The sequence below is a fragment of the Ranitomeya imitator genome, chromosome 2 (assembly GCF_032444005.1).
Source record: "Ranitomeya imitator isolate aRanImi1 chromosome 2, aRanImi1.pri, whole genome shotgun sequence".
Taxonomy (NCBI): Eukaryota; Metazoa; Chordata; class Amphibia; order Anura; family Dendrobatidae; genus Ranitomeya; species Ranitomeya imitator.
The window spans coordinates 810,449,399-810,473,025 of record NC_091283.1 but is presented as its reverse complement, the minus strand read 5'-3'; the positions used below and the strand labels follow the sequence as shown (position 1 = coordinate 810,473,025).

At 39.8% G+C, this 23,627-nt stretch overlaps 1 protein-coding gene across 1 annotated transcript in view; it reads left to right on the top strand.

Moving 5' to 3' along the window:
• Positions 1 to 23,627, top strand: part of LOC138667804 (alpha-2-macroglobulin-like protein 1) — an 83,037-nt gene that overhangs the window by 18,943 nt on the left and 40,467 nt on the right. Inside the window, exons 10-20 of the mRNA XM_069755895.1 lie at positions 223 to 329; positions 4,543 to 4,704; positions 5,853 to 6,062; positions 6,724 to 6,796; positions 10,100 to 10,245; positions 12,742 to 12,897; positions 14,281 to 14,445; positions 16,478 to 16,598; positions 18,245 to 18,329; positions 20,835 to 21,060; positions 22,568 to 22,688. Coding sequence (XP_069611996.1) covers positions 223 to 329; positions 4,543 to 4,704; positions 5,853 to 6,062; positions 6,724 to 6,796; positions 10,100 to 10,245; positions 12,742 to 12,897; positions 14,281 to 14,445; positions 16,478 to 16,598; positions 18,245 to 18,329; positions 20,835 to 21,060; positions 22,568 to 22,688 — 1,572 coding nt within the window. The remainder of the gene's footprint in view (positions 1 to 222; positions 330 to 4,542; positions 4,705 to 5,852; positions 6,063 to 6,723; positions 6,797 to 10,099; positions 10,246 to 12,741; positions 12,898 to 14,280; positions 14,446 to 16,477; positions 16,599 to 18,244; positions 18,330 to 20,834; positions 21,061 to 22,567; positions 22,689 to 23,627) is intronic.

Here is a 23,627-nt window from a genome sequence, read left to right as displayed (position 1 = left end):
TTTTTTCCGGCGGTCTTTGTCACGCCCTGTTGCACCTTCGGCTATTCTCCACTTCGACCATTTTGCCCAAAACTGGTGTGTACACGGAAAAAGTCACCAAATTTTTGGCAACTTAGTTTTTCACAAAAAATTATTTGACATTTAAAGGTATTTTATTCCAAAATTCCGATGTAAACAGCATGATGTATCACAGCCATAATCATTTTGTTTGTGTATTAATAGGTTACATTGAAAGAACGTTTGCCGTTGCTTTGGTTTCCAGAAGACTGGAGATGAAGTTTGAGAACGTTCCTAATTTTTATCAGAAAGGAATCCCGCTTACTGTTAAGGTGATGATATAAGTATAAGAAGAATTGTTTTTTTGAGAAAATAGGGTCTTGTAAAAAAAGAACATGGCATGGAGAATGCATACCAGCACACAGAGCCAGAGCTACTATACAAAACCTTAGATGCCGCGTGTACAAAGTTTTTAGAGGAAAAGACTCCATACATAAGACTTTAATGGGATATGCCACAATTTTTTTTCCTGTGAAATTAAAAATAAAAATACCTGTGCATGCCTCCATATGAAATTAACCTCATAACACCTTCCTGTGCTTCCGTTTTTTTGCTTTCCCTCCTTTGAGTTTTTACAAGATAAAAAAGAAAAGTGACTTAAAAAAATGTAAATGATGAGTCGGACCAGTAGACTTAGCACATGAAAATTTTACTCCAGAATGCTGAATTAAATTTTAATTTACAGATTTATGCTTTACCATTCCTCTTGGCTTTATATAAGATGAGTCGTTTATGTAACTTTTTGCAATTTGATGCCACTTTTAAAAAGTGTGGGAGGGACAGAGTTAGATATGCAATTATGATTTAAGAGAGATTAAAAATTAGGATTTTTTTTTTAAAAAGTTGTTATTGTCACTCTAGTTGGGGATGGTGTAAAATGTGGAAAATTGGTTATAACAGAAACATTATATCTAAAGATATAGAAAAAATTGACAATGTGTGACACTTTAAGGAGAACCTGTGACTTTCCATAAATATGTAATTTTTACATGGATTAAATGTCACTGTTCTCCTTAACCCGGCCTTGTTGGATTTTTTTGTTTTTTCGCCTCTTGATTCCTGACAAATGGTCCACTCTTCCAAGTAAATATAGTCTTCTGAGATGCGAAGGGTCATAGTCTTCCAGAAAACGCTCACAAGGGTTCCTAACCATGCCCCCTTGGCTTAGAAGACCATATGTATGTGCTGGTTAGAAATACCATATCTCGGGATCTGAGACACAGGAACAAATGGAAAAAAAAACATTCCAGATTGAGGAGAACAGTGACATTTACACTGAGTAGATAATTTACATATTTACAGTATTAGAAGTGATAGGTCTCCTTTAATGAATTTGGGGCTAATTAAGACAAAGCAGCCACGAGCTAATCTGACTTCATAATTTCCCCCCATGATAAATTACCCTGGTGACCATGAGTACTCTCCCTGCTCTGGAGCCTTTTAATGGTTATTATTATTATTATTATTTATTATTTATTATTATGGCGCCATTTATTCCATGGCATTTTACATGTGAGATGGGGTACACAAAATAAAAATAAGTACAATAATCTTAAACAATACAAGTCACAACTGGTACAGGAGGAGAGAGGACCCTGCCCACGAAGGCTCACAATCTACAAGGGATGGGTGAGAATACAGTAGGTGAGGATAGAGCTGGTCGTGCAGTGGTTTGGTCGATTGGTGATTACTGCAGGTTGTAGGCTTGTCGGAAGAGGTGGGTCTTCAGGTTGTTTTTGAAGGTTTCGATGGTAGGTGAGAGTCTGATATGTTGTAGTAGAGAGTTTCAGAGTAGGGGTGATGCGCGAGAGGAATCTTGTATGAAGAGGAGATAAGAGGGGAGTAGAGAAGGAAATCTTGTGAGGATCGGAGGTTGCTTGCAGGAAAGTACCGGGAGACGAGATCACAGATGTATGTAGGAGACAGGTTGTGGATGGCTTTGTATGTCATGGTTAGAGTTTTGTACTGGAGTCTCTGGGTAATGGGGATCCAGGGAAGGGATTGACAGAGGGCAGAGGCCGGGGAATAGTGGGGGAACAGGTGGATTAGTTGGGCAGCTGAGTTTAGAATAGATTGGAGAGGTGCAAGAGTGTTAGAGGGGAGGCCACGGAGCAGGAGGTTACAGTAGTCGAGGCGGGAGATGATGAGGGCATGGACTAGGGTTTTTACAGATTTTTGATTTAGGAATGTTCAGATCCGTGAAATATTTTTGAGTTGAAGGCAGCAGGAAGTGGAAAGGGCTTGGATATGTGGTTTGAAGGAGAGATCAATGTCAAAGATTACCCCGAGACAGCGAGCTTGTGGGACTGGGGAGAGTGGGCAGCCGTTTACTGTAATGGATAGGTTCATTGGGGGGGGTCACGTGAGATGGGAGAAAGATGATGAATTCTTTTTTGTCCATGTGAAGTTTTAGAAATTTAGCAGAGAAGAAGGATTAAATAGCTGATATACATTGAGGGATTCTGGTTAGTCGGGTGGCGATATCTGGTCCATAGATGTAGATCTGTGTGTCGTCAGCATAGAGATGATACTGAAAACCATAAGATTCTATGAGCTGTCCCAGGCCAAAAGTGTAAATGGAGAAGAGCAGGGGCCCTAGAACTGAATCTTGCGTGACTCTGACAGATAGGGGGTGAGATGAGGAGGTGGTGTGTGAGTGGGAGATGCTGAATGTCCGGTCAGTTAGGTATGACGAGATCAAGGATAGGGCCAAGTTTGTGATGCCAAGGGATGAGAGGGTCCGCAGCAACAGAGAATGGCCCACTGTGTCAAAGGCAGAGGACAGGTCCAGGAGGAGGAGGATAGAGTAGTGTTGTTTGCTCTTGGCGGTTAATAGGTCATTGGTGACCTTAGTTAGGGCAGTTTCAGTGGAGTGGTGTGACCGGAAGTCTGATTGTAAGCAGTCGAAGAGGGAGCAGGAAGATAGATGGGAGGACAGTTCAAGATGGACGTGTTGTTCCAGTAGTTTTGAGGCATAGGGGAGAAGTGATATAAGGCGATAGCTAGATACAGAGGATGGATCAAGAGAGAGCTTTTTGAGGATAGGTGTGATTGAGGCATGTTTAAAGCTGGAGGGGAAAACACCAGTTGTGAGTGATAGGTTGAAGAGATGGATTAGGGTTGGGATGAAGACTGTGGCGAGGTTTGGGATGAAGTGGGAAGGGATCGGGTCAAGTGCACAGGTGGTGAGATGTGATCTTGAGAGTAGAGTGGAAAGTCGATTTTCTGTAATGGTGGAGAAGTTGGTTTTGGAGGTGGAGGGCTGGGTAGTTGGGGGGAAGAGCCCAGGGGGTTGTCGACTAAAACTGTCTCTGATGTTCTCAATCTTCTGCTTGAAAAATGAGGCAAAGTCTTCAGCTGAGATGAGTGGGGAGGGAGGAGGTGCTGGGGGACGGAGGAGAGAATTGAAGGTGTTGAATAACTGTTTAGGGTTGTGAGACGGGGAGGATATGAGAGATGAGAAGTAGGTTTGTTTTGCTGTGGCGAGTGTGGTCTTGAAAGTAGTGAGGGACTGTTTGAATGCGATGAAGTGCTCGTTGGAGTGGGATCTTTTCCATCTCCTCTCAGCAGCCCTGGAAGCTCGCCTCAGTTCTTTGGTAAGGCTGGTGTGCCAGGGCTTTCTGTTGATTTAGTGAGCTGTGGTATGTGTGAGAGGGGCAAGAGATTCCAAAGCTACGGCTATTGTGGTGTTATATAGAGCAGCAGTGTCATCTGCATTGTGTAGGGAACTTATGTCTGTGAGAGGTAGGAGGGATTCAGAAAGTGAGTGTAGGTGGAAGCAACCATACGAAAGTGCAGCAGGAGAGGCTGTGTCAGAAGGGGGGAACCAGGTTTCGGTGATGGCGAGGAAGGAAAGTTTGTTAGTAATAAAATGATCACGGATGTAGGAAAGCTTGTTGCAGACAGAATGAGCGTTCCATAGAGCTCCTGTTAGTGGGACTGGGGAAGGGGGGCCGGGCAAATGGGTATAAGGTTAGAGAGGTTACGGAAATGTGTGATAGAGCGTGGATGGGAGGTAGAATTGAATGTGAGGATATGGTGAGGAGGACAAGGATTTGGAGAGATATCACCAGCAGTGAGAAGGAGCAGAGAAAGTGTTAGCAGGTGGGAGCAGGAGAAGGCATGAGGTGGCTATCTGTACTTTGAGACAGAGGATTTTATGTTGAGGGAGAGGTGAGATGGATGGGGAGGATTGAAGAAGAGATGAACAGTTCCTTACTAGGTACAGGGATTAGGGGAGTTAGCAGAAAGTGAAAGATTATAGGAGCGAGAGTGAAAATAAACAGAAACATTGTTTACAGTGACTGGCCAGTTTCCTTCAGTTCCCTTCTGGTTCAATTCTGGTTTTAATTCTACATTAATCTTCACACTACATAACATTACCCCCACCAGTGTAGCAGTGCCAGTTCAATAGGTTACCACCAGTTTGTGCTTGCCTCTGGAGGCAATGACTATTAGTAGACTATGTGTCTTTTTCTTTCACAGTTAAATGTTTTAGAAAATGATCAGCCTAAAGTGAATGAAACAGTCTACTTGGTATTGGGCTTTGAGGAAGAAGATTTAAACCTGACGGCAGTAACAAATGAAAAGGGAATTGCCGTTTTCACTCTGGACACTTCAACGTGGGATGACATGGTGTCTGTGCATGTAGGTTGACTCTCCAATCCTTATCTATTATGTTTTAAAATTTATGAAGAAGTAAATCTTGTTCCGTCATTAGTAACTGCTATAAAGGATGCTGCCAATCTGGAATTGCAAGTGGCCCATAGCAGAAAAATGACCCAGTCTATGGTAAATCCACCCTTGGTAGCTACAAAGTCTGATGTGCCAAAAAAGAAGCATCAGAATCCTGTGTCTATACTGGCCATGGGAGAACTTGACATTGACTTTGGGATGTTTAGTCCCGAAACACATCAGCTATGATATATGCCTTATGGTTTGCAATAGAAAATCAAAATAAAGAATGCGTACAGAAGAAGATAGAGTGTGAGTGGTTTTGTTTTCCTCTACTGAAAGAGCGATGGTGTCACTACTTAGAATTGTGCTATGGTGCTGCCATGGAATGGAGGTTTTAGAAGGTGATAAAAGTAAGAGGCAACATAAAAGATGAAGAGAGAGCCTGTAACAGCATGTGGAGTCAGAGATACCTGATATGAGAGAATCTGTTGGTCAGAAGCATTTGAGAAGCATCAGGACTTGACAGTTGAAAGATTCCTGATCTGTGCGCAGAGGATGCAGCTGCCCTCAGAATTGTCTCTAAGGTCTATCTTCGTGTAGCTCTTTGAATTATTGGGAGAGTTTATGTAACATTCGCAGATGACAAATAGTTGGTATCTGTAAAAGGTAATAACATATTGGGCACTGTGATCCATGGAGAGAAGTTGGTTGGTGTTTGAGAATAGTGTTTTGTCCTTGCAGGTTGTGGCAGAGCCCCATAGATTCCCAAGTTGGAACAGTAAAATTAGTTGGCCTTGGGGTGGGTTTTTGTTGAGCTGAGAGACCCGACCCTGGTTAAAGGACCAAGGAAAGGAGTTGTGCCATAATTATTCAATGCAAAAAGTTGTTTTATTGCAACAATTCTGTCTTACTTGGGAGCTCCTGATCCAGTAGCCCAACTTGAGTTTTCTTTTCTGTAGCCTCTATATCTCCTTCCCTTTAGGATTCTTCTTCCAGTACAGGACTAGTACAGGAGAACCAATAACGCCACAAGTATTTTCGCTCAGGACTATGTAAAAAAAAATGGCAAATAAGATAAATAAGATAATATGAATTTATTGCTCTACTTCTGTATCCAGGGAAAATTCTCTCTAGAAGAAGATGAGGCCCAGCTTCCAAGAGTTTATAAATGGCTGTATCCGTTTTACTCTGAAAGTAACAGCTACCTGACGGTACAAGCAAATACAAGTGACTTGTCGTGTGACTCTGACGAGTATCTAACAGTGGAATACTTCATCAGTACGTCCCAGCTGGATCCTGCAGATGGACAACTCCACTTCTTCTACTTTGTGAGTATCCTATAGGTCAAAAATATATGACGTAAAAGTCAACTAACAAGAGTGAATTGTAAAAAAAAAATGTAATAGAAAGGTGATGACTAAAGATTCACCTTTGAGGGTCTCATCTCTATATCTTCATGCTTTATATTTATGGTGCAGGATTGTCAACTTGATTTTTTAGTTTTTTCTGGGCAGCGTCTCAAAATGAAATCAGATAGCCATCATTTTTTATAAACACACACACTAGAAAAGCATATTACATCATTAAAATGAGTGATCTATGTCTATTTTCCATAATTTTGACTTGAAGACATTAGCTTCATTCACTGTGAAATGTAAAATGATAATAATGGCAGTCTTAATAATCTTCGCAAGTTTTTCCAGCTGCAAAAAAAAAAATCAGATGCATCAATTTTAAGTGCTCTTTTTATAACTATTTTTATGGACTGTCCACAAATTTCTGGACAGTTGACCAGTCTACTGTGGTAGATGCAACCATCTATATAACAAGGGCAAATAATATAACGTTAAAATCATCTAGTCTACAAGTAAAAAAGGTAAAAAAAAAAGCAAAAAATAAAGACTAAATACACTTCAGATCCTGTTTTGTCCTGCATCTCGCCATAAACACAATTGATTTAATATATATTTTTTATTTGTGGTCCTGTAGTATATGTCAAAAGGGGTCATTTTATCTCATGGTGAACATGATGTGGATATTAGAGGACAGCCCCTGGGCTCTGGTGAGTATATTAATTCCAATTCTGAAGCAATATGCTGATTGCTAAAGGTGGTTTAACGAACCTACATTTTAGAAACAGTTAGTTAAGCTAGGTGTAGATGACCATGTTTTCTCTCATCTGAGAGAACAGGCTCAATTATGCAAATCACAGAGCTTACTCAGCATAGTGTAATTCAATGCTCTCAGATGAGGAGAAAAAAATTTCTCCATCTCCTCCATTCTGTTAGCTCATAGAAATCAGACTGCACTTAATGTCATCCGAGTGCAGTCCGATAGTTTCCATGAACTCATTGACTTGCATGGCTAAGTGTGATTCAAAATCGGATCAAACTCAGGCATGCTGCGATATTTTCTAATGAGTCATGTGCACATCCAAATAGAATAACGTCCAAGAGCACCCATGCAATAATAGAGATGGGTGTACGGGTGAAATTTATCTTGCGGAGACACGTGTTTCCAGAAGATAAATAGACATTCTAAGGTCTGGAGAGATTTGCCGCATGTCCGTCTCCACAGGGAAGCCTCAGGCATCGGTGCACACATTGTGGGCAAGGGATTTCTTGAAATCCCGTCCACTAAGCTGTAACATCTGGACTCTGACAAGTACGCAGTGTCCCAACCCACATCGTTTACTGTTCGTGTGCACCTACCTGTACTCTGGCTGAGGAAGAATGATTGGTATAGATAGTCCTCGATACAGTATAATGCAGGTTCCATATAGTACATATAGTAAAATGCACTTCCCATGGTCCTTGATAGAGTATAATGCAGCCCCCCTCAGAGTATACTGCAGCCCTCTCAGAGTATAATGTAGCCCCCTCAGAGTATAATGCAGCCCCCCTCTGAATATAATGCAGCCCCCACACACAGTATAATGCAGCCCCTTCACAGTATAATGTATCCCCCTCAGAGTATAATGCAGCACCGAGAGTATAATGCGGGCCACTCAGAGAATGCTGCAGCCCCACACACAGTATAATGCAGCCCCTTCACAGTATAATGTATCCCCCTCAGAGTATAATGCAGCAGCCAGAGTATAATGTGGCCCGCTCAGAGAATGCTGCAGCCCCACACACAGTATAATGCAGCACCCCTGAGTATAAAACAGCCCCGTCAGAGTATAATGCAGCCCCCACACAGTATAATTCAGCCCCCAACAAACACAGTGTAGTGCAGCCCCCTTGCACACACACAGTATAATACAGCCACTCACACACACACACAGTATAATGCAGCCCCCCACACACAGTATAATGCAGCTCCTTCAGAGTATAATGCAGCCACCTAAGAGTCTAATGCAGCCCTCTAAGAGTATAATGCAGCACCTTCAGAGTATAACGCAGCGCCCTCAGAATATAATGTAGCGCCCTCAGAATATAATGTAGCCACACACAGTATAATGCAGCCCCAAGAGCCTAGATCAACCATTCAGAGTATAATGCAGCCCCCAGAGTATAAAGCAGCCCCCTCAAAGTAAAAGGCAATGCAGCCCCACCCATAGTATAATGCAGAATCCCACACACACACACAGTATAATTCAGCTCCCCCCACAAACACACAGTATAGTGCAGCCCCCAAACACACAGTATAATGCAGCAGCCACACACACAATCTAATGCAGCCCCCCACACAAAGTATAATGCAGCCCCCCACACACAGTATAGTGCAGTCCCCCACACTCAGTATAGTGCAGTCACACCACACACAGTATAGTGCTGCCCACACACACAGTATAGTGCAGCAGACACACACACACAACACAGTATCGTGCAGCAGACACACACACAATACTTCACAATACATACCTCTGGGACATGCTCAGTCAGAGGCAGAGGAAGCGTGATGGGAGAAGGAGCATCACCTGATGCTCTCTCCTCCATCACTGCTTTCAATTGTATCGGCATCTATGATCCCAATAAGTTGAATGCGCGATGTGGGGGGGGCTGATGCAGGGCCCCTATTACTCAGGGGCCCCATAGCGGCCGCATGGTGTGCCGCTATTAGCAGCACGCCACTGGCTGGAGGCCACTGGAGGAGCAGGGGTCCTAGGCGACTGCCTGGTCTGCTTGCCCCTAACTCAGGCCCTTACTGTATGCACAGACGTGTCCCATCTGCAAATTGTGAGGATTGCTCTGTACTCTTGTCTGCATCAGACAGGTGCTGGAGCTACCTGACGTGAACAGAAGCATTGACTATATCATAAGGTATGAGAAACATAAAACATCTTTCTTCTCAAAAATACTCTAATAAATCTTGAGAGAAAAAAATAGTGTTCACTGATCAGTAGATCAGAAATTCATATTATGGCTGTCTGCATGGTCTTTAAAGCGGTAACTGTCACTAAATGTCCCAATATAATTTGCATGCATCTTTAAAAATAGATGTCTTAGGCCAGGTTCACATTGCATCTATGGCTTCCGTTAGACGGACTACGTTACACCACGGCATAACATGGTGTAACGCAGTCTGTTAACGCCGCCATTATGCCCTATGTCGGACGCATCGCTAGCGCACGCCCACAATGGGCGTGCACTAGCGATGTGTCGACATTGAATGACAGACCCTGGGACGCGTGCTGCAGAGTTTCCGGGTCCGTCACTGCTAGGGCAGATAGAGCATCTGCTAGCTCTATCTGGCTAGTGCTATATTAAATCGCCACTTGCGTTAACTGCTAGCAGCCCATTAACTCATATGTTGAACGGGCTGCTGTTAATGCAATGTGAACTTAGCCTTAGCCTTACTGAAGTTCGCATACTCACTATGAAGATCCCTGTAGACATGGCTGTAAAATCCACCCCTAGCCTGATTGACAGCTCCTCATGGTCCCTCCTCCCTGCTGACACCTCACATTGCTCAGTACAAGCTGTTGCTGTCAATCAGGTTGGAAAGGCAGAGACTGAATACACATGGACTCATAACTTTAACTGGACTCATAAAATGCTGATTTTATTATCAGGATTATACATCTATTCTGTTGTGATTGTTTGAAGTACATACACCAAGCTCATTAGGTCTAAGAGAGATGTTTACTTATTTGTGTCATCTGTATTATAAACTTTAGTGACAGATCCACTTAAAGTACATTAAAATGCAGGTTAGCATCTTAGAAAGCAAATTTGTTCCAGGGGATATCATCATCTCTTCTGGGATCCTTAATGGTCAGAAGAAGAAAGTAGCAAGGATCCCTTAGATGCAAAGGTGGACGAGTAGTAACTAAAGTACAACAAATATTGAGAATTTAATAGCTTCTTTGACTAGAGAGATATTGAATATTAATATTGATTTAATATTTTTTTATTTTCAGTCCTTCAAGGAAAGTACAACCTAAAGATCCCAACTGGTGTTGAATATTATCCTGAATTTATTTTTGTTGTCCATACAATATTGGACAATGGTGATATCCCGGTCTATACAAGAGAGTTCACAACGACTTTATGCCTGAAGAATAAGGTGCGACCGCAAATGAATTATGGATATTATTGTTATTATTAAGATTTTATGTTAATATTATATGTACACAACTAGACCATAGCTATAAGGATGCAGAGGTAGCAGTCCACCAAGTTAAAATAAACAGTGTCACCATCCCATCGTCTGTTGATTGAGTTGTTTCTGGTCTTGCAGCTCAATCCTATTTAATTACTTCCCGACACGTTAAGTGCCAGAATCAAAGGCTGAACCCGCTCTATACTGTTTCCTGGCTGTCTTATACAGCCGGTATCTGCTTTTAAGAGCGGCGACTGGAGCAAAATCCGAGAGCTGCCGATAGCCCCTTCAATACTGCCATTAATCTCTGACATCAGCTTTTAAGGTACATAATTCCACTATTTTGCTATTTCAGACACCCACAGGTCCCACATTACCACATAGTGATTATGGGGTGCCGGTGAGTTGCCATGGCTGATGGGAACCTTGCAAAGGTCCCCATGGCTGCAATATTGGTACTGTTGTAAAGCCAAGCTACACATGGGGCTTCATAGGAGACCTTCATTTCAATTATATACTGTAATGATGTGATATTGCAGTATAAAGAACAAGCGACCATGTGATTGCAAGTCCCCTAAGGAAACTTAAAAATAAAGTAGAAAAAGATATAAAAAATGTAAAAAATCACTTCCCTTTTCCCAGTTTAAAAACACATAAACAAAAAAATATGGACATATCATAGCCTCCGTATATCAAAATATGAAATTATTTAACCCATATGGTAAATGCTGTAAATCAAAAAAAAATCAAAACAGAATTGCCGTCTTTTAGTTGCCACTCATAAGGTTTCATAAAATGGCCACACAACCAAATTCTTTTCTTTACAAATTTCAAATCAAATTCAACACTTACAATAATAAAAAAAAAAAAATATATATATATATATATATAACTTCGGTACTGCTTCAATCAGCAATGGGCAAATCAATCAATGGAGGATCGAGTTTGAGTCAAATTTCCTGAAATTCACAAATTCAAGCAAATTTGAAATTTGATTTGCAATTTGCAAAAAAAGAAAAGACTTGCTTGGCACCATTAACAACACTGCTGAAGCTGAAGTGACTGCGCTGCCTTCCCCATAACAACATAGTGTATCTTGATACCATATTATCGTACTTTGTACATTAACGGTCAGTATCTGGGTCATTAGAGATCAGCAGTTCCCAGTAGAGCACAGCTGGGCACAGATCTTTCTTTCTCTCTCTGTACATCTATCTTTTAATTCTCTTTTCCAGTACTAACATGTGCTAACAAATTTTTTAAGAAAATTTGGTACAACCAGCAAAGATTTGCCATTTTCTAGCTGTAATCATATTGACCTGAAGAATAATGTTGTTAAGTCAATTACAGTATACAACAAAATGAACACAATAAAAGCGAAACCCAAAACCAAAATCAAGAATTGCAGTTCCTTGTGCATCCTCAATGCACTTGGAGTCTTTTCCAATTTTTCTGGTACATTGGTGGTAAAATGAGTGATGTCAATCAAATTACAATTCATCCTGCACAAAAAAACAGGCCCTCAAATGTCTAACTTTTCAGTAAAATTAAAAATGATGGATCTGGAAAGAAGGGGATGAAAAAATGAAATTGGAGTTGAGTTCCTTTTAACCAGGACATGGGGCAAAGATACAGAACCAGACAGAACATATTAACAGGAACGGCAGTGTAGGAAAAAAAAAAAGCAGCCCATTCAATGGAGTTGTTCACTTCAGCACTAAATAAAAAAAAGCTCAGAACTTCATGAAACAGAAGAAATACTAAACCTGATTAATCACCCACTGCTGATCCCTACTTTCTGGTACTTCTCTAAAGACAAGAAGTGACTAAGGATGAGCGGACCATGAAAGTTGGAGTTCTGGAACCCAACCCAAACTTTAAGCCAAAGTTTGGTTTGGGTACTAAAACTGTTCCTGAACTTCAGCCAGAACCCATTGACAACAATGGTGACCAGGGCTTTTGAACAATTTTTTTTTATTTCTCTCTCTCTCTCTCTCTCTCAGACTTCCCCCTTAAACTTCGAACATTGCAACGGACTTTTGGGGAAAGTCCATGTTTGACATTTACACCGGACACTAACTGTCTGGTACGAACCCCATTAACTGTCTGGTACGAACCTCTAACTTTTGAGTTTGGATGAGCCCATCTCAAGTAATGACCACTAAGCCAAACACTGGACTTTGCCGGCACCTGCTGAGCAAGTGATTGGCTGCATTGGTCAAATGTCTACTATATGTGACTAGATGTCAGCGTTCCTGCAGATTAGAGAACGTTACAGGATGGGACAGTATCAGAATTAAAGTAAAATCAGAGTACAGCTTTTATTTTATTTTTTTAATCCATTCTATATTTTTTTGATATTGTCAAAGTGGACAACCCTCTGGTTTTCTATTCCGAGAAAGGTTATTTTTCAATTATCACTGAATTTTTAGCATATACATCAAAATTGTTTTTTTGCAGGTTGTGCTTAAGTTCTCTAAAGAAGAGGTGCGCCCGGGAGAAAAAGTAAATCTGGAAGTTCAAGCAGATTCTGGATCACTGTGTTCTGTTCGCTCAGTGGATACAGGACTATTAATCAATAGGAACCGTGAAACGTTTGATGACATCAGTTCAATGGTGAGATTCAATGATCCTAAGCAGTCAATAAATCAATACCTTGCATTCTCGTATACCGTATAAAGTGGTTGCTCCAGAAGCAGCCTCGTTAGAATATGTGATAAAGTGATATATAAAATCTCAGATATGTACATGAATGGTTTCACAATCTGATTACTCTAACTGTAAAGAACCCTTTCGGATACTGATGTCTAAATCACATTTCATCCACAGTCAAAGTGCAATTCTCATATTATAAAATTGATAAAATAGTTAAAGAGGACCTTTCTCCAAATTCTTTATCGTGTACTGGACATGCAATGTAATAGTGGCTGCCGAGCGCAATATAATATTTTCTCTCTGTTGCAGAGATAGTAGAAATCAAATGATTTGGCACCCAACAAGTTAACTTTTGTTAAGTTTAAGTGGGTGTTATCATATAGTTTTCATTGGGGGCATATAATTTTGTCCTTGTATAAGTTGCCCAATCATAATCAAGCAGCAACACAGCAGAAAAAAAACACACCTTCACAAAAGCTTAGATTTCTCAGTGTGTGAGATGTAAGGATACAGATCTGATCTCTTGTCCTAACCTCCTGCAGGATTAGAAAGTGCTGGGAGATTAGACCCCAGATGAATCCCCTCTTTCAGATAAGATCCCTGTGGTTTAAGGGGCAGCACAGCTGAGTTTACATGTGTCACATTATAAATAATTTTATCAGCTCTCCTACTCTCATAGTACTGTCAGGTCTACTGTACTGCCCCTTTCCCTATGCTGCTTGTCCAGTTACTTTGAGCGTAACAGACATAAGAGACATAAGTGTGATTCATCTCCAGACAAGCAGTGTGGAGAGAAAGACAACACAGCAGATCTAACAGTGCTTTGAGAGAATCAAAGAGGATAGAATGGCTTGTAATGTGACCCAGCTAAATTCTGCTGTGCTGCTCTATTCCCTACAGAGACCTTATCTGAAAGGTGTGAGTCATCAATGCTGTACTCACAGCACTTTATAATAATGCAGGAGATTAGATTGATAGATCAGAATAATATTGTTACATTAGCTTTCCAGTTTTTGTAAAACTCAACATCCCAGTATGCAATGAAAGCCTCTGACTTTTCGGTATATTGGGAGTCATGTTTTTTGCAACATCTAAAGACCCAGGATCAGAGACCACATGAATGCTGAGAGAGCACATGAATGCTGAGGTACATACAATGAAAGATTACGTTCCGACACCAGTGCCAATGTCAGGACCTACTTTGTGGGCGGAAATAGATTGCAATATGTTTGACCCCCGAAGGATGGTATAAATATTTGAATGGCCCTTGGCAGAAAAAATGTTCCCGTCATCTGATTTATAAGATTTCACTGACCCTGGAACTATTTTTTTTCTTTCACAAAGCTTAGAACCATGAAATATTGGGTAATGGTGAACAAGCGAGGCTTTCCTTACTCAATTGAAGATTTTGAAAAATATCCCTGTTTGAGAAACGAGAAGGATCCTCAAGCTGGAATCCAAGAGGCAGCATGGTACCATGGGGACGCTGATGTGTACATGGTGCTCAAGGTAATAATGTCTGAGCAAACTTTTTGCTTGCTGCAAAATCTGGTGAATGTACTGTATTACAAATATAACTTAGTTTCCATGCAGACGTCAGTTTTCACGCATATGTTCTCTCTGATTTTCATGATCAGAAGGCATATTCATTATAGCCCTTGGTGCATTGAGTCATGGATCAAAATCACCCAAATATTTGTATGTGCCTGAGAAAAATCCCGGACAGCACCCATTGCCATATAAGTGCCATTCATGTATTGTCCATTTTCAACATTGTAATGGGTGGAAGAGGCACGGAAATGTATTTGTTTATTCATGGCATAAGAGAAAATCATTCAGGGTCTGTTCACACATTGAGGAATTTTTTGGTTACTTGTTTTTTATGCACTCAATTGAATTAGTGAAAAACATTGCAAAAATGATGAAAGAATTGACATGCTGCATGCTGATGCTGAAACAAATGCTGCAAATGCTCAATGTGTGAACAAGCTCTTATGGTTAAAACAAACACACTGACCAAACACTGATGAAAAATCAGATTCACTGATGAAAATCGGTCCTTTTTTTCACATAAGAAACAAAAAAGTATCGTTTGACCGCGGCCTTAAGGTCTAAAATCCTTTGGAGATATACATCTGTTTACATTTTTCAGAAATATATATTATATATCTTTATTTATATTATTTGTGTGCCTGGAGGTGTGTGTGTGTGTATATATATATATATATATATATATATATATATATATATATATATATATATATATATATACAGTACAGACCAAAAGTTTGGACACACCTTCTCATTTAAAGATTTTTCTGTATTTTCATGACTATGAAAATTGTACATTCACACTGAAGACATCAAGACCATGAATTAACACATGTGGAACTATATATTTAACAAAAAGGTGTGAAACAACTGAAATTATGTCTTATATTCTAGGTTCTTCGAAGTAGCCACCTTTTGCTTTGATGACTTCTTTGCACACTCTTGCCATTCTCTTGATGAGCTGCAAGAGGTAGTCACCGGAAATGGTCTTCCAACAATCTTGAAGGAGTTCCCAGAGATGCTTAGCACTTGTTGGCCCTTTTGCCTTCACTCTGTGGTCCAGCTCACCCCAAACCATCTCGATTGGGTTCAGGTCTGGTGACTGTGGAGGCCAGGTAATCTGGCGTAGCACCCCATCACTCTCCTTCTTGGTCAAAGCCCTTACATAGCCTGGAGGTGTGTTTGGGGTCATTGTCCTGTTGAAAAATAAATGATGGTCCAACTAAACGCAAACCGGATGGAATAGCATGCTGCTGCAAGATGCTGTGGTAGCCATGCTGGTTCAGTATGCCTTCAATTTTAAACAAATCCCCAACAGTGTCACCAGTGTCACCTCTTGGTCTTCCTTTCCTGGGGCGGTGCTCATGTGAGCCAGTTTCTTTGTAGCGCTTGATTGTTTTTGCCACTGCACTTGGGGACACATTCAAAGTTTTGCCAATTTTTCGGACTGACTGACCTTCATTTCTTAAAGTAATGATGGCCGCTTGTTTTTCTTTACTTAGCTGCTTTTTTCTTGCCATAATGCAAATTCTAACAGTCTATTCAGTAGGACTATCAGCTGTGTATCCACCAGACTTCTGCACAACACAACTGATGGTCCCAACACCATTTATAAGGCAAGAAATCCCACTTATTAAACCTGACAGGGCACACCTGTGAAGTGAAAACCATTCCTGGTGACTACCTCTGGAAGATCATCAAGAGAATGCCAAGAGTGTGCAAAGCAGTCATCAAAGCAAAAGGTGGCTACTTTGAAGAACCTAGAATATAGGACATAATTTCAGTTGTTTCACACTTTTTTGTTAAGTATATAATTCCACATGTGTTAATTCATAGTTTTGATGCCTTCAGTGTGAATGTACAATTTATGCACAATTATGCACAAATATCACTTACAAACAACTGCCATAGGGGAAATCATAAATGACCCCCAGCAGCTCTGAAAGGAGGAAACATCATTATTCACATGTGTATTCTTTATTAATAACAGGAAAGCAATCTGAAGATTTTTACAAATACTAAGATAAGAAAACCCGTGACGTGCGCTTCTCCGACCATCACAAGGCGCATCTCCAATCAGCATAAGAAAGTCATGTCACAGAGTTCTCCCGGTATATATGTAACCTTCACCTATAATAATCTACTGTACAAGCCTCTACTGTAGGGAAAGTTGTTTTTACATATGTGCCTATCCATTACAAAGACTAAATCACAAGATTATTTATAACCCAATCAAAGATTATGGAGAAGGCGCATGGGGCCAGAACCTGGGGGCCTCTACCACCTTCAGCCATATTTTCTGGCCAAGCTGTTCTTCCAATCTGCCCTATTCAGCTAATTCTAGTTATGTTCCTAGCAGTCACTATTTATAGTAGTAGTTTGTGTTTCTCGATTGATGTCCCCCAGTAAAAAAAGAAGGGTCTTCTGACAGCCATTGGTTAAGTCTATTTAATAAAAAGGAGGTGGCTCTCATTTTTGGAGTCTTTGCCATTGACTTGGTTGTCTGCCAAAACTCCAGTTGATGATAACAGAGAAGGATTGTTTACAGAGATGAGCAAATGGATTTGATGCAAATCAAGAGAGAGAGAAAGGCATAAACACTAAATAAACTATACATAAGGTGTGTGACAGCGTAGCACTAAAGTAGATTAGTGTGGCAAAAAATGAGAATAGTGACATAAATGTTTTTAATGGCAAATAGAGGCTTTTGATCACTTTCGATTTGTCACTATTTTGACTTGTCACTAATCAAATTTTTGGGGAAAATTTAGCAATACTGGAGAATTAGAATTTCAAAAAATGTGCTAATTTCTAATTGTCAGGTTAAGGAAAACCATTTATTTTCTAATAGTTTTTAGGGCTTTTCTAATTAAGGAAATTGTTCCCTTGTTCCAGACATTCTCTTAACGGGAGTGAGGAGTAGTAACTAAGGCTACCTTCACACATCAGGTTTTTTGTTTCAGCCAGAATCCAGCTGATGTTAAAAAAAACGGATCCATTGCAAATAGTGAAAAAACTGATGCAACGGATCCGTTTTTCTGCTGGATCCGGTTTTTATTTTTAAAATGGAGTTTACAGTGACTTCCTTTCTGAGACAGAGAGAGAGAGACCAGAACGGAAAATCTGCATGATTTCAATGGAAAATGCTTTGAAAACCAGATCCGAAGGCGGGATTCATTGTTTCATATCTCCGTTTCACGCGTTTTTGGCCGGTTCCGTCACTGTGTGCTTTTTTTCACCAGACAAAAAAAACGTTCCTTTGGACGTTTTCTCCATCCGCCGGAAACGACTATTTGGACAGATCCGGGAAAAAAACGGATGAAACGTCTGGACATCTGGCGCTAGTATAACTCTATGAGAAAAAAACGGATCCGGCGGAAAAAAAAACTCTCCGTTTTTTTCAAAACTTGCCGGATTGAGCCTGAAACAAAAAAACCTGATGTGTGAAAGAAGCCTAAGGAATTTCTCCCTCTGAAGGACTTTTACATCCACGTATTTCACTGGCAGCTTATCGTTTGGGGAGGACAGTGCAGTTCTTGACTTCTCCAGTAGTGGTGCTGTAGGATAGCAAAATATTCGCTCAAGGATTTCCCCGCAGATCGCACACAAGAAATCACTGATCTTATCATTAAGGGACATTTTTTGCAGAAAGAGATTGACTGCTCCTTATTTACGAGTTGCATGTTCTCTTTTTTATTTGTTTGTGCCGCATTTTCATTCATGCTTAACATCTTACCGTGTCATTGCTCCTTTACAGATTCAAAAAGTGAAGAAGAGAAGAAAAAACCTATGAAAAGAAAAGTTTTCCCGGAAACATGGCTGTTTGACTTAGTTTCTGTGGGGTGAGGACATTTCTATGTTTTCTGTAAACTTTATGGATTTCTAGAAAAGACCCAGACTTCAAAAAAGACCCAGATTTCAAAGACTTTTGAACATTAGATAACACTCATATAGGGAATTAATCGAGGTGTTTTATGAGAAAGTACACATTCAGGTATCTGTAATGTTGCCTATTTTAATATGTGTCATCAACATCAGGAAAATCTGTGGATATGGAATATTTTAATTCAAGATACAGATTTATAAGTGTCAAAATCTCCTGCTGCTATTCACATAGCCTTTTGTTTAAAGGTTTATTCCCCAAAAAACACACAAAAATTGAGCTTAACTTGAGTTGGTACACATGCAGAAGTTAAATGCATGTTAACATTGGCCACAAAACATATAAAACCTACAAGAGAAAAACTGAGCAAAAAACCTGATGTAACTAAGTAAAAAAGCAAAAGTACATTTAAATAACACAGAATTTTTAGCAAATTGAGAAAAGGGGGGGGAAGCCAGCGCTGCTTATGGTCAGAACGCTATACATAAAGTGCACATGCACATATTGATTTCTAACTGCATTTCAAAATGAAACATTTAGCAAACAATTGATCAATTCTTTGAGCCACCCCGCCACACCAAGGCATTCTCATAATGGGGCAGTCCTACTCTACGTTTTTTATATTCGCTGTTCCATTAAGGCCTTTAGTGATGGCACAGCGAATATAAGAATATATTTAGAGTTTTTAGTAATACTGTTTTTTGATCAAAAAATTGCACAAGACTTTTCTTCTGCAATCTTTTACTCACAGTTTAGGCCCAGGGAATAACTTACTATTTTGGGAATAAAACCTTCAAGAGAAAAAGTGAGCAAAAAACCCTGCTGTAACTAAGTAAAAAAGCAAAGGTGCATTTAAATAACACAGTTTTTAGCAATACTGGTTTTTGATAAAAAAAAAAAATAGCACAAAAGCCATCCCACCACGTCAAGATAACTCTGATCGGGACAGTCCTACGCTGTGTAATATTAAAACTTTACCATGTGTCAATGTTGAATAACGGCAGACAAAAGGACTGGGCCCAACCAGTAAAACACCAGGCTGGGGAAGACTTATATACAATTTCCAGCTCAGGAGAGGGGAAGGCCACACCCCAACTTGCACAGAATGCAACAATACAAAGAAAAAAAACACACAAAAATTGAGCTTAACTTGAGTTGGTACACATGCAGAAGTTAAACGCATGTTAATATTGGCCACAAAACATATAAAACCTACAAGAGAAAAAGTGAGCAAAAAACCCTGCTGTAACTAAGTAAAAAAACCAAAAGTATATTTAAATAACACAGAGTTTTTAGTAATTCTGTTTTTTGATCAAAAAATAGCACAAAAGCCATCCCACCACGTCAAGGTAACTGTATATAAGGCTTCCCCAGTCTGGTGTCTCACTGGTTGGGCCCAGTCCTTTTGTCTGCCATTATTCACACTGAGGTCAACATTGACACATGGTAAGGTTTTAATATTAGACAGCGTAGGGCTGCCCCGATCAGAGTTACCTTGGCATGGTAGGATGGCTTTTGTGCTATTTTTTTTTATCAAAATCAGTATTACTAAAAATTGTGTTATTTAAATGCAGTTTTGCTTTTTTACTTAGTTACAGCAGGGTTTTTTGCTCGCTTTTTCTCTTGTAGGTTTTATTCCCAAAATACTAAGTTGTACCCTAAACTGTGAGTAAAGGATTGCAGAAGAAAAGTCTGCAGTCACTATGTAACTGCAGATTATTGCTGAATCATGAAACTGTGCAATGTGCACACTGTTATCATTCCAATGTATTACCCAAGCAGGTAGGTTATCATGTTATTTCACATATGTGATTTGGATACGAGTGGTCACATGCTGACAAGTCTCATTCTCTTAATTCTCTTCTATGAGACTAGTCAGCATGTGACCACAAGTATCGAAATTGCATACAAGCGATCATTTGAACACCCACCTACAAGAGTAAAACAGCACACTGTCATGACTCTACAGTCACATAGATTAAGTGCAGATTTTTATTTTAAAATCAGATAATTTCCTTAAACTGATGTTTAATTTGCTGATAAAACAAAAAGATCAGGTTACAGGCTGCAGCCCAAAGATATCTATGGGCCGGGGAGGGTAAGGAACATGGAGAAGCTGTATGGATATTAGAGAGTATCTTAAAATTAGAGATGTAGAGCAGGACCTCCCCTTCTGTGTGCCCAACCAATGTAAGGCATCATAGTAGCTAATCCACACCTCCCAGGAGCTGAGTTTAGGGAAAACTACAGAAAAAGCCTGCAAGATACAAGGAGAAAGCTGCAGCATGCGAGTGATTATACAATAATGCTATGCCATGTACATCCCTACTCGTGGACATCAAACTTTCTATAATGGAGAATAAGTAAATTAGACATTGAGGCCTTAAAAGCTCAGCGATATAGCCTGTATATATTTTTATTTTAAAGAAATTTGAACATAATATGTTTTTTTCTTGCTTTTCAGTCCACAAGGACATATTACATTAAACCTGACAACTCCACATAGTATCACCACATGGGAGACTGATGCATTCTGCCTGGGCAAGTCTGGTTTTGGGGAAGCCAGTGTTGTTGGACTCCCCAGCTTTCAGCCTTATTTCATTGACCTGATTTCCCCTTCTTCTGTGGTACAAGGAGAGCAATTCACCATCACTGCCCACGTCTTCAGCTACATAAAGGCCTGTATGATGGTACGGAAAATCAGATGGTGATGTTGCATTATTTCCTTTCCTCCATGGCTAATGTTTCTTTTTGCATATTTGTTTTTTTTACCTCCCTCCCTCTAAGCCATTAACTTTTTTTTTCAGTTGACATAGCTTGAGGGCTTGATAATTGCAGAACGTATTCATCACATGGGTTAATTCATTTTATATTTTGATAAAGCAGAATTTAATGGATGCACAAATTGTTAATTATGCTTTTATTTTTTTACTTATTTCTAAACTTTGAAAAGGAGGTAATTCAAACTGTTATATTTTGTTTATATATTTTTAAACTTCTTTTTATTTCTTACTTTTTTTAGACCACCGTATTGCAGTATATACTGGTATGGTGCAGGTTCAATTCCTGAGCCTGCTCCCTATATTCATACACAAAGTAAGGCATGCCATTACGTGCTAGGTTGAGAATAGGTTAAAAAAAAATCCGTAAATTAATGAAAAATATAAAAAGGAATTAAACCTCATTGTTTTTCAGTCTGCAGGTCCGCAGGAATTCCTGCATGGCCCAGAAAAAAAAACTTTGACAGACCTGAACTGAGGTCTCGGGGTTAATTTCCTCCAGATTATTTCATTCTGGAAAGTACGTGACAACAGAACTAGGAGTAATCGGGGGGCTGGAGGGGCAGTTCTGCTGGAGTCAGTTGCCTAACATCCAGTGTCAAAAGTGGTCTGAAGTTTGAGAAAACAAAATGGATAAATGGAAAGCATTCTTTATATATTTCAAGGTTTGATTTTAATATTAGGCAGTATGAAAAAAGTAACAGGTCAATATTAAAGGCAAAGTCGTTGAGAGATTTTTTGTTTGTTCTGTATGTTTACCTTTAAGGAAATACAACCACAGTTTTGACAGTTACCGAGCTTCCCCCAAAATAAAACTTACCCTGAAAATAATCCCTGGCATGATTTAACCGGATTTTTGAAGTATGCTTGAAATATAAGGCCTACTCCAAAAATAAGCCCTAGTTCCATTCAGAGCCAGTGTTATTGGGAGAGGGCAGCAAGGTGGACAATTGCCCTGGGTCTCCACTCTCTTAGGGTACCCATAGTTTTTATTCCGATGATAAGATGTTTAAGTACCTTTGATGACCATGATGTCACCAAAGGTCTTGTAAATGCAGGAGTCTAGATGAACTGAAGAGGATACAGGCTGCTAGGTATGTGCTGTGCTGTGTGTGTGCGGGTTTGTGTGTGTATGTGCAATGTATGTGTAGTGTATGTGTGTATATACATGTGTATGTGCAGCGTGTGATGACATGATTATATTTGAATAAATGTTGATTTTTTTTTTGCTCAATAATTTATGTGGATTGTTGTTCACGGGAAACAAAAAAGACATCCTCTGAAAATAAGCCCTAACCCATCTTTCAGAGTAAAAAATTATATAAGACACTGTCATATTTTTAAAGTAATACCGTAGAACTATTATTTTCCATACATCGTAGAAATCACACTTCCCTATTTTATCTGCTTGGACCAGGTATCTGTGTCTCTTTCTGACCTGAAGAATTACCCATCAGTCGAGAACAAGGAGCAGTCACAATGTATCTGTGAAGATCAGTTTGTGAGTTTCACATGGAACATAACGGCTTCAGAACCAGGTACATTGGAGCTGTCAAACGATAGTTATTCAAGTAGTTTGATTTATTAGTAAATTGTTGGAAAAGCAGGGAAGAATGAAAAAAATCAAATAGGTTATGATTAAAAATGTATGTCTGCTTTATTCTAGAACAGTCCTGTACCAGCCTATAGGTTGTGTCTGGAGTTTCAGTTCAGCTCAGTTATCTTGAATTAATCTGAGTTGCATAACCACACAATTGAAAGTTAGGTGTGGTGCTCGTTTAAGGAAAAAGTAGCCATGTTTTACTAATTCTAAACAGCCCCTTTAAAGAGGACCTTTCACTGGATATTAATATTAAACTGAGTACCTCCTCTAATTGCTGCTGCTTCGCTGTTTCTGGAACAGTTTTTCTTTTTCTTCTTGGCCACTTCTATTTGAAAGTTATGCCCTTCCTTGAACCCTTGTACAAAAAGTGCAAATTTTCCATTCAAGCGACTGGGCGAGTGCCACAGAACTTCTCTGTGGGTTCAGCCATTAGTCAATATGTCACAGGATAAAAATCAAACACTCACAGAGAATCTCTATGGTATACCTCGTTCTGGCTCTCATCGAGTTAGGCCGGTGTCACACTTAGCGTAAGGAAATACGAACAGTTTTTTCTCTAAAAATTATCCGTGTGTCATCTGTGTGGCATCCGTACGGTGAGATTTTCTCGCCGGCTTGCAAAATGGACATAGAATGGATCCATGGGCTCAAATATTCGTGAAAACATATATACATTCTATATATATATATGTCAGTGAGACCCATATATATATATATATTTATATTTCATACAGCGCTAGATAGCAGAAAAGCCGGTAATTCAATTGCCGGCTTTTGCTCTCTCCTTATCAAACCCGACAGGATATGAGACATGGATTACATACAGTAAACCATTTCATATCCCTTATTTTTTTACATATTCCTCACTACTAGT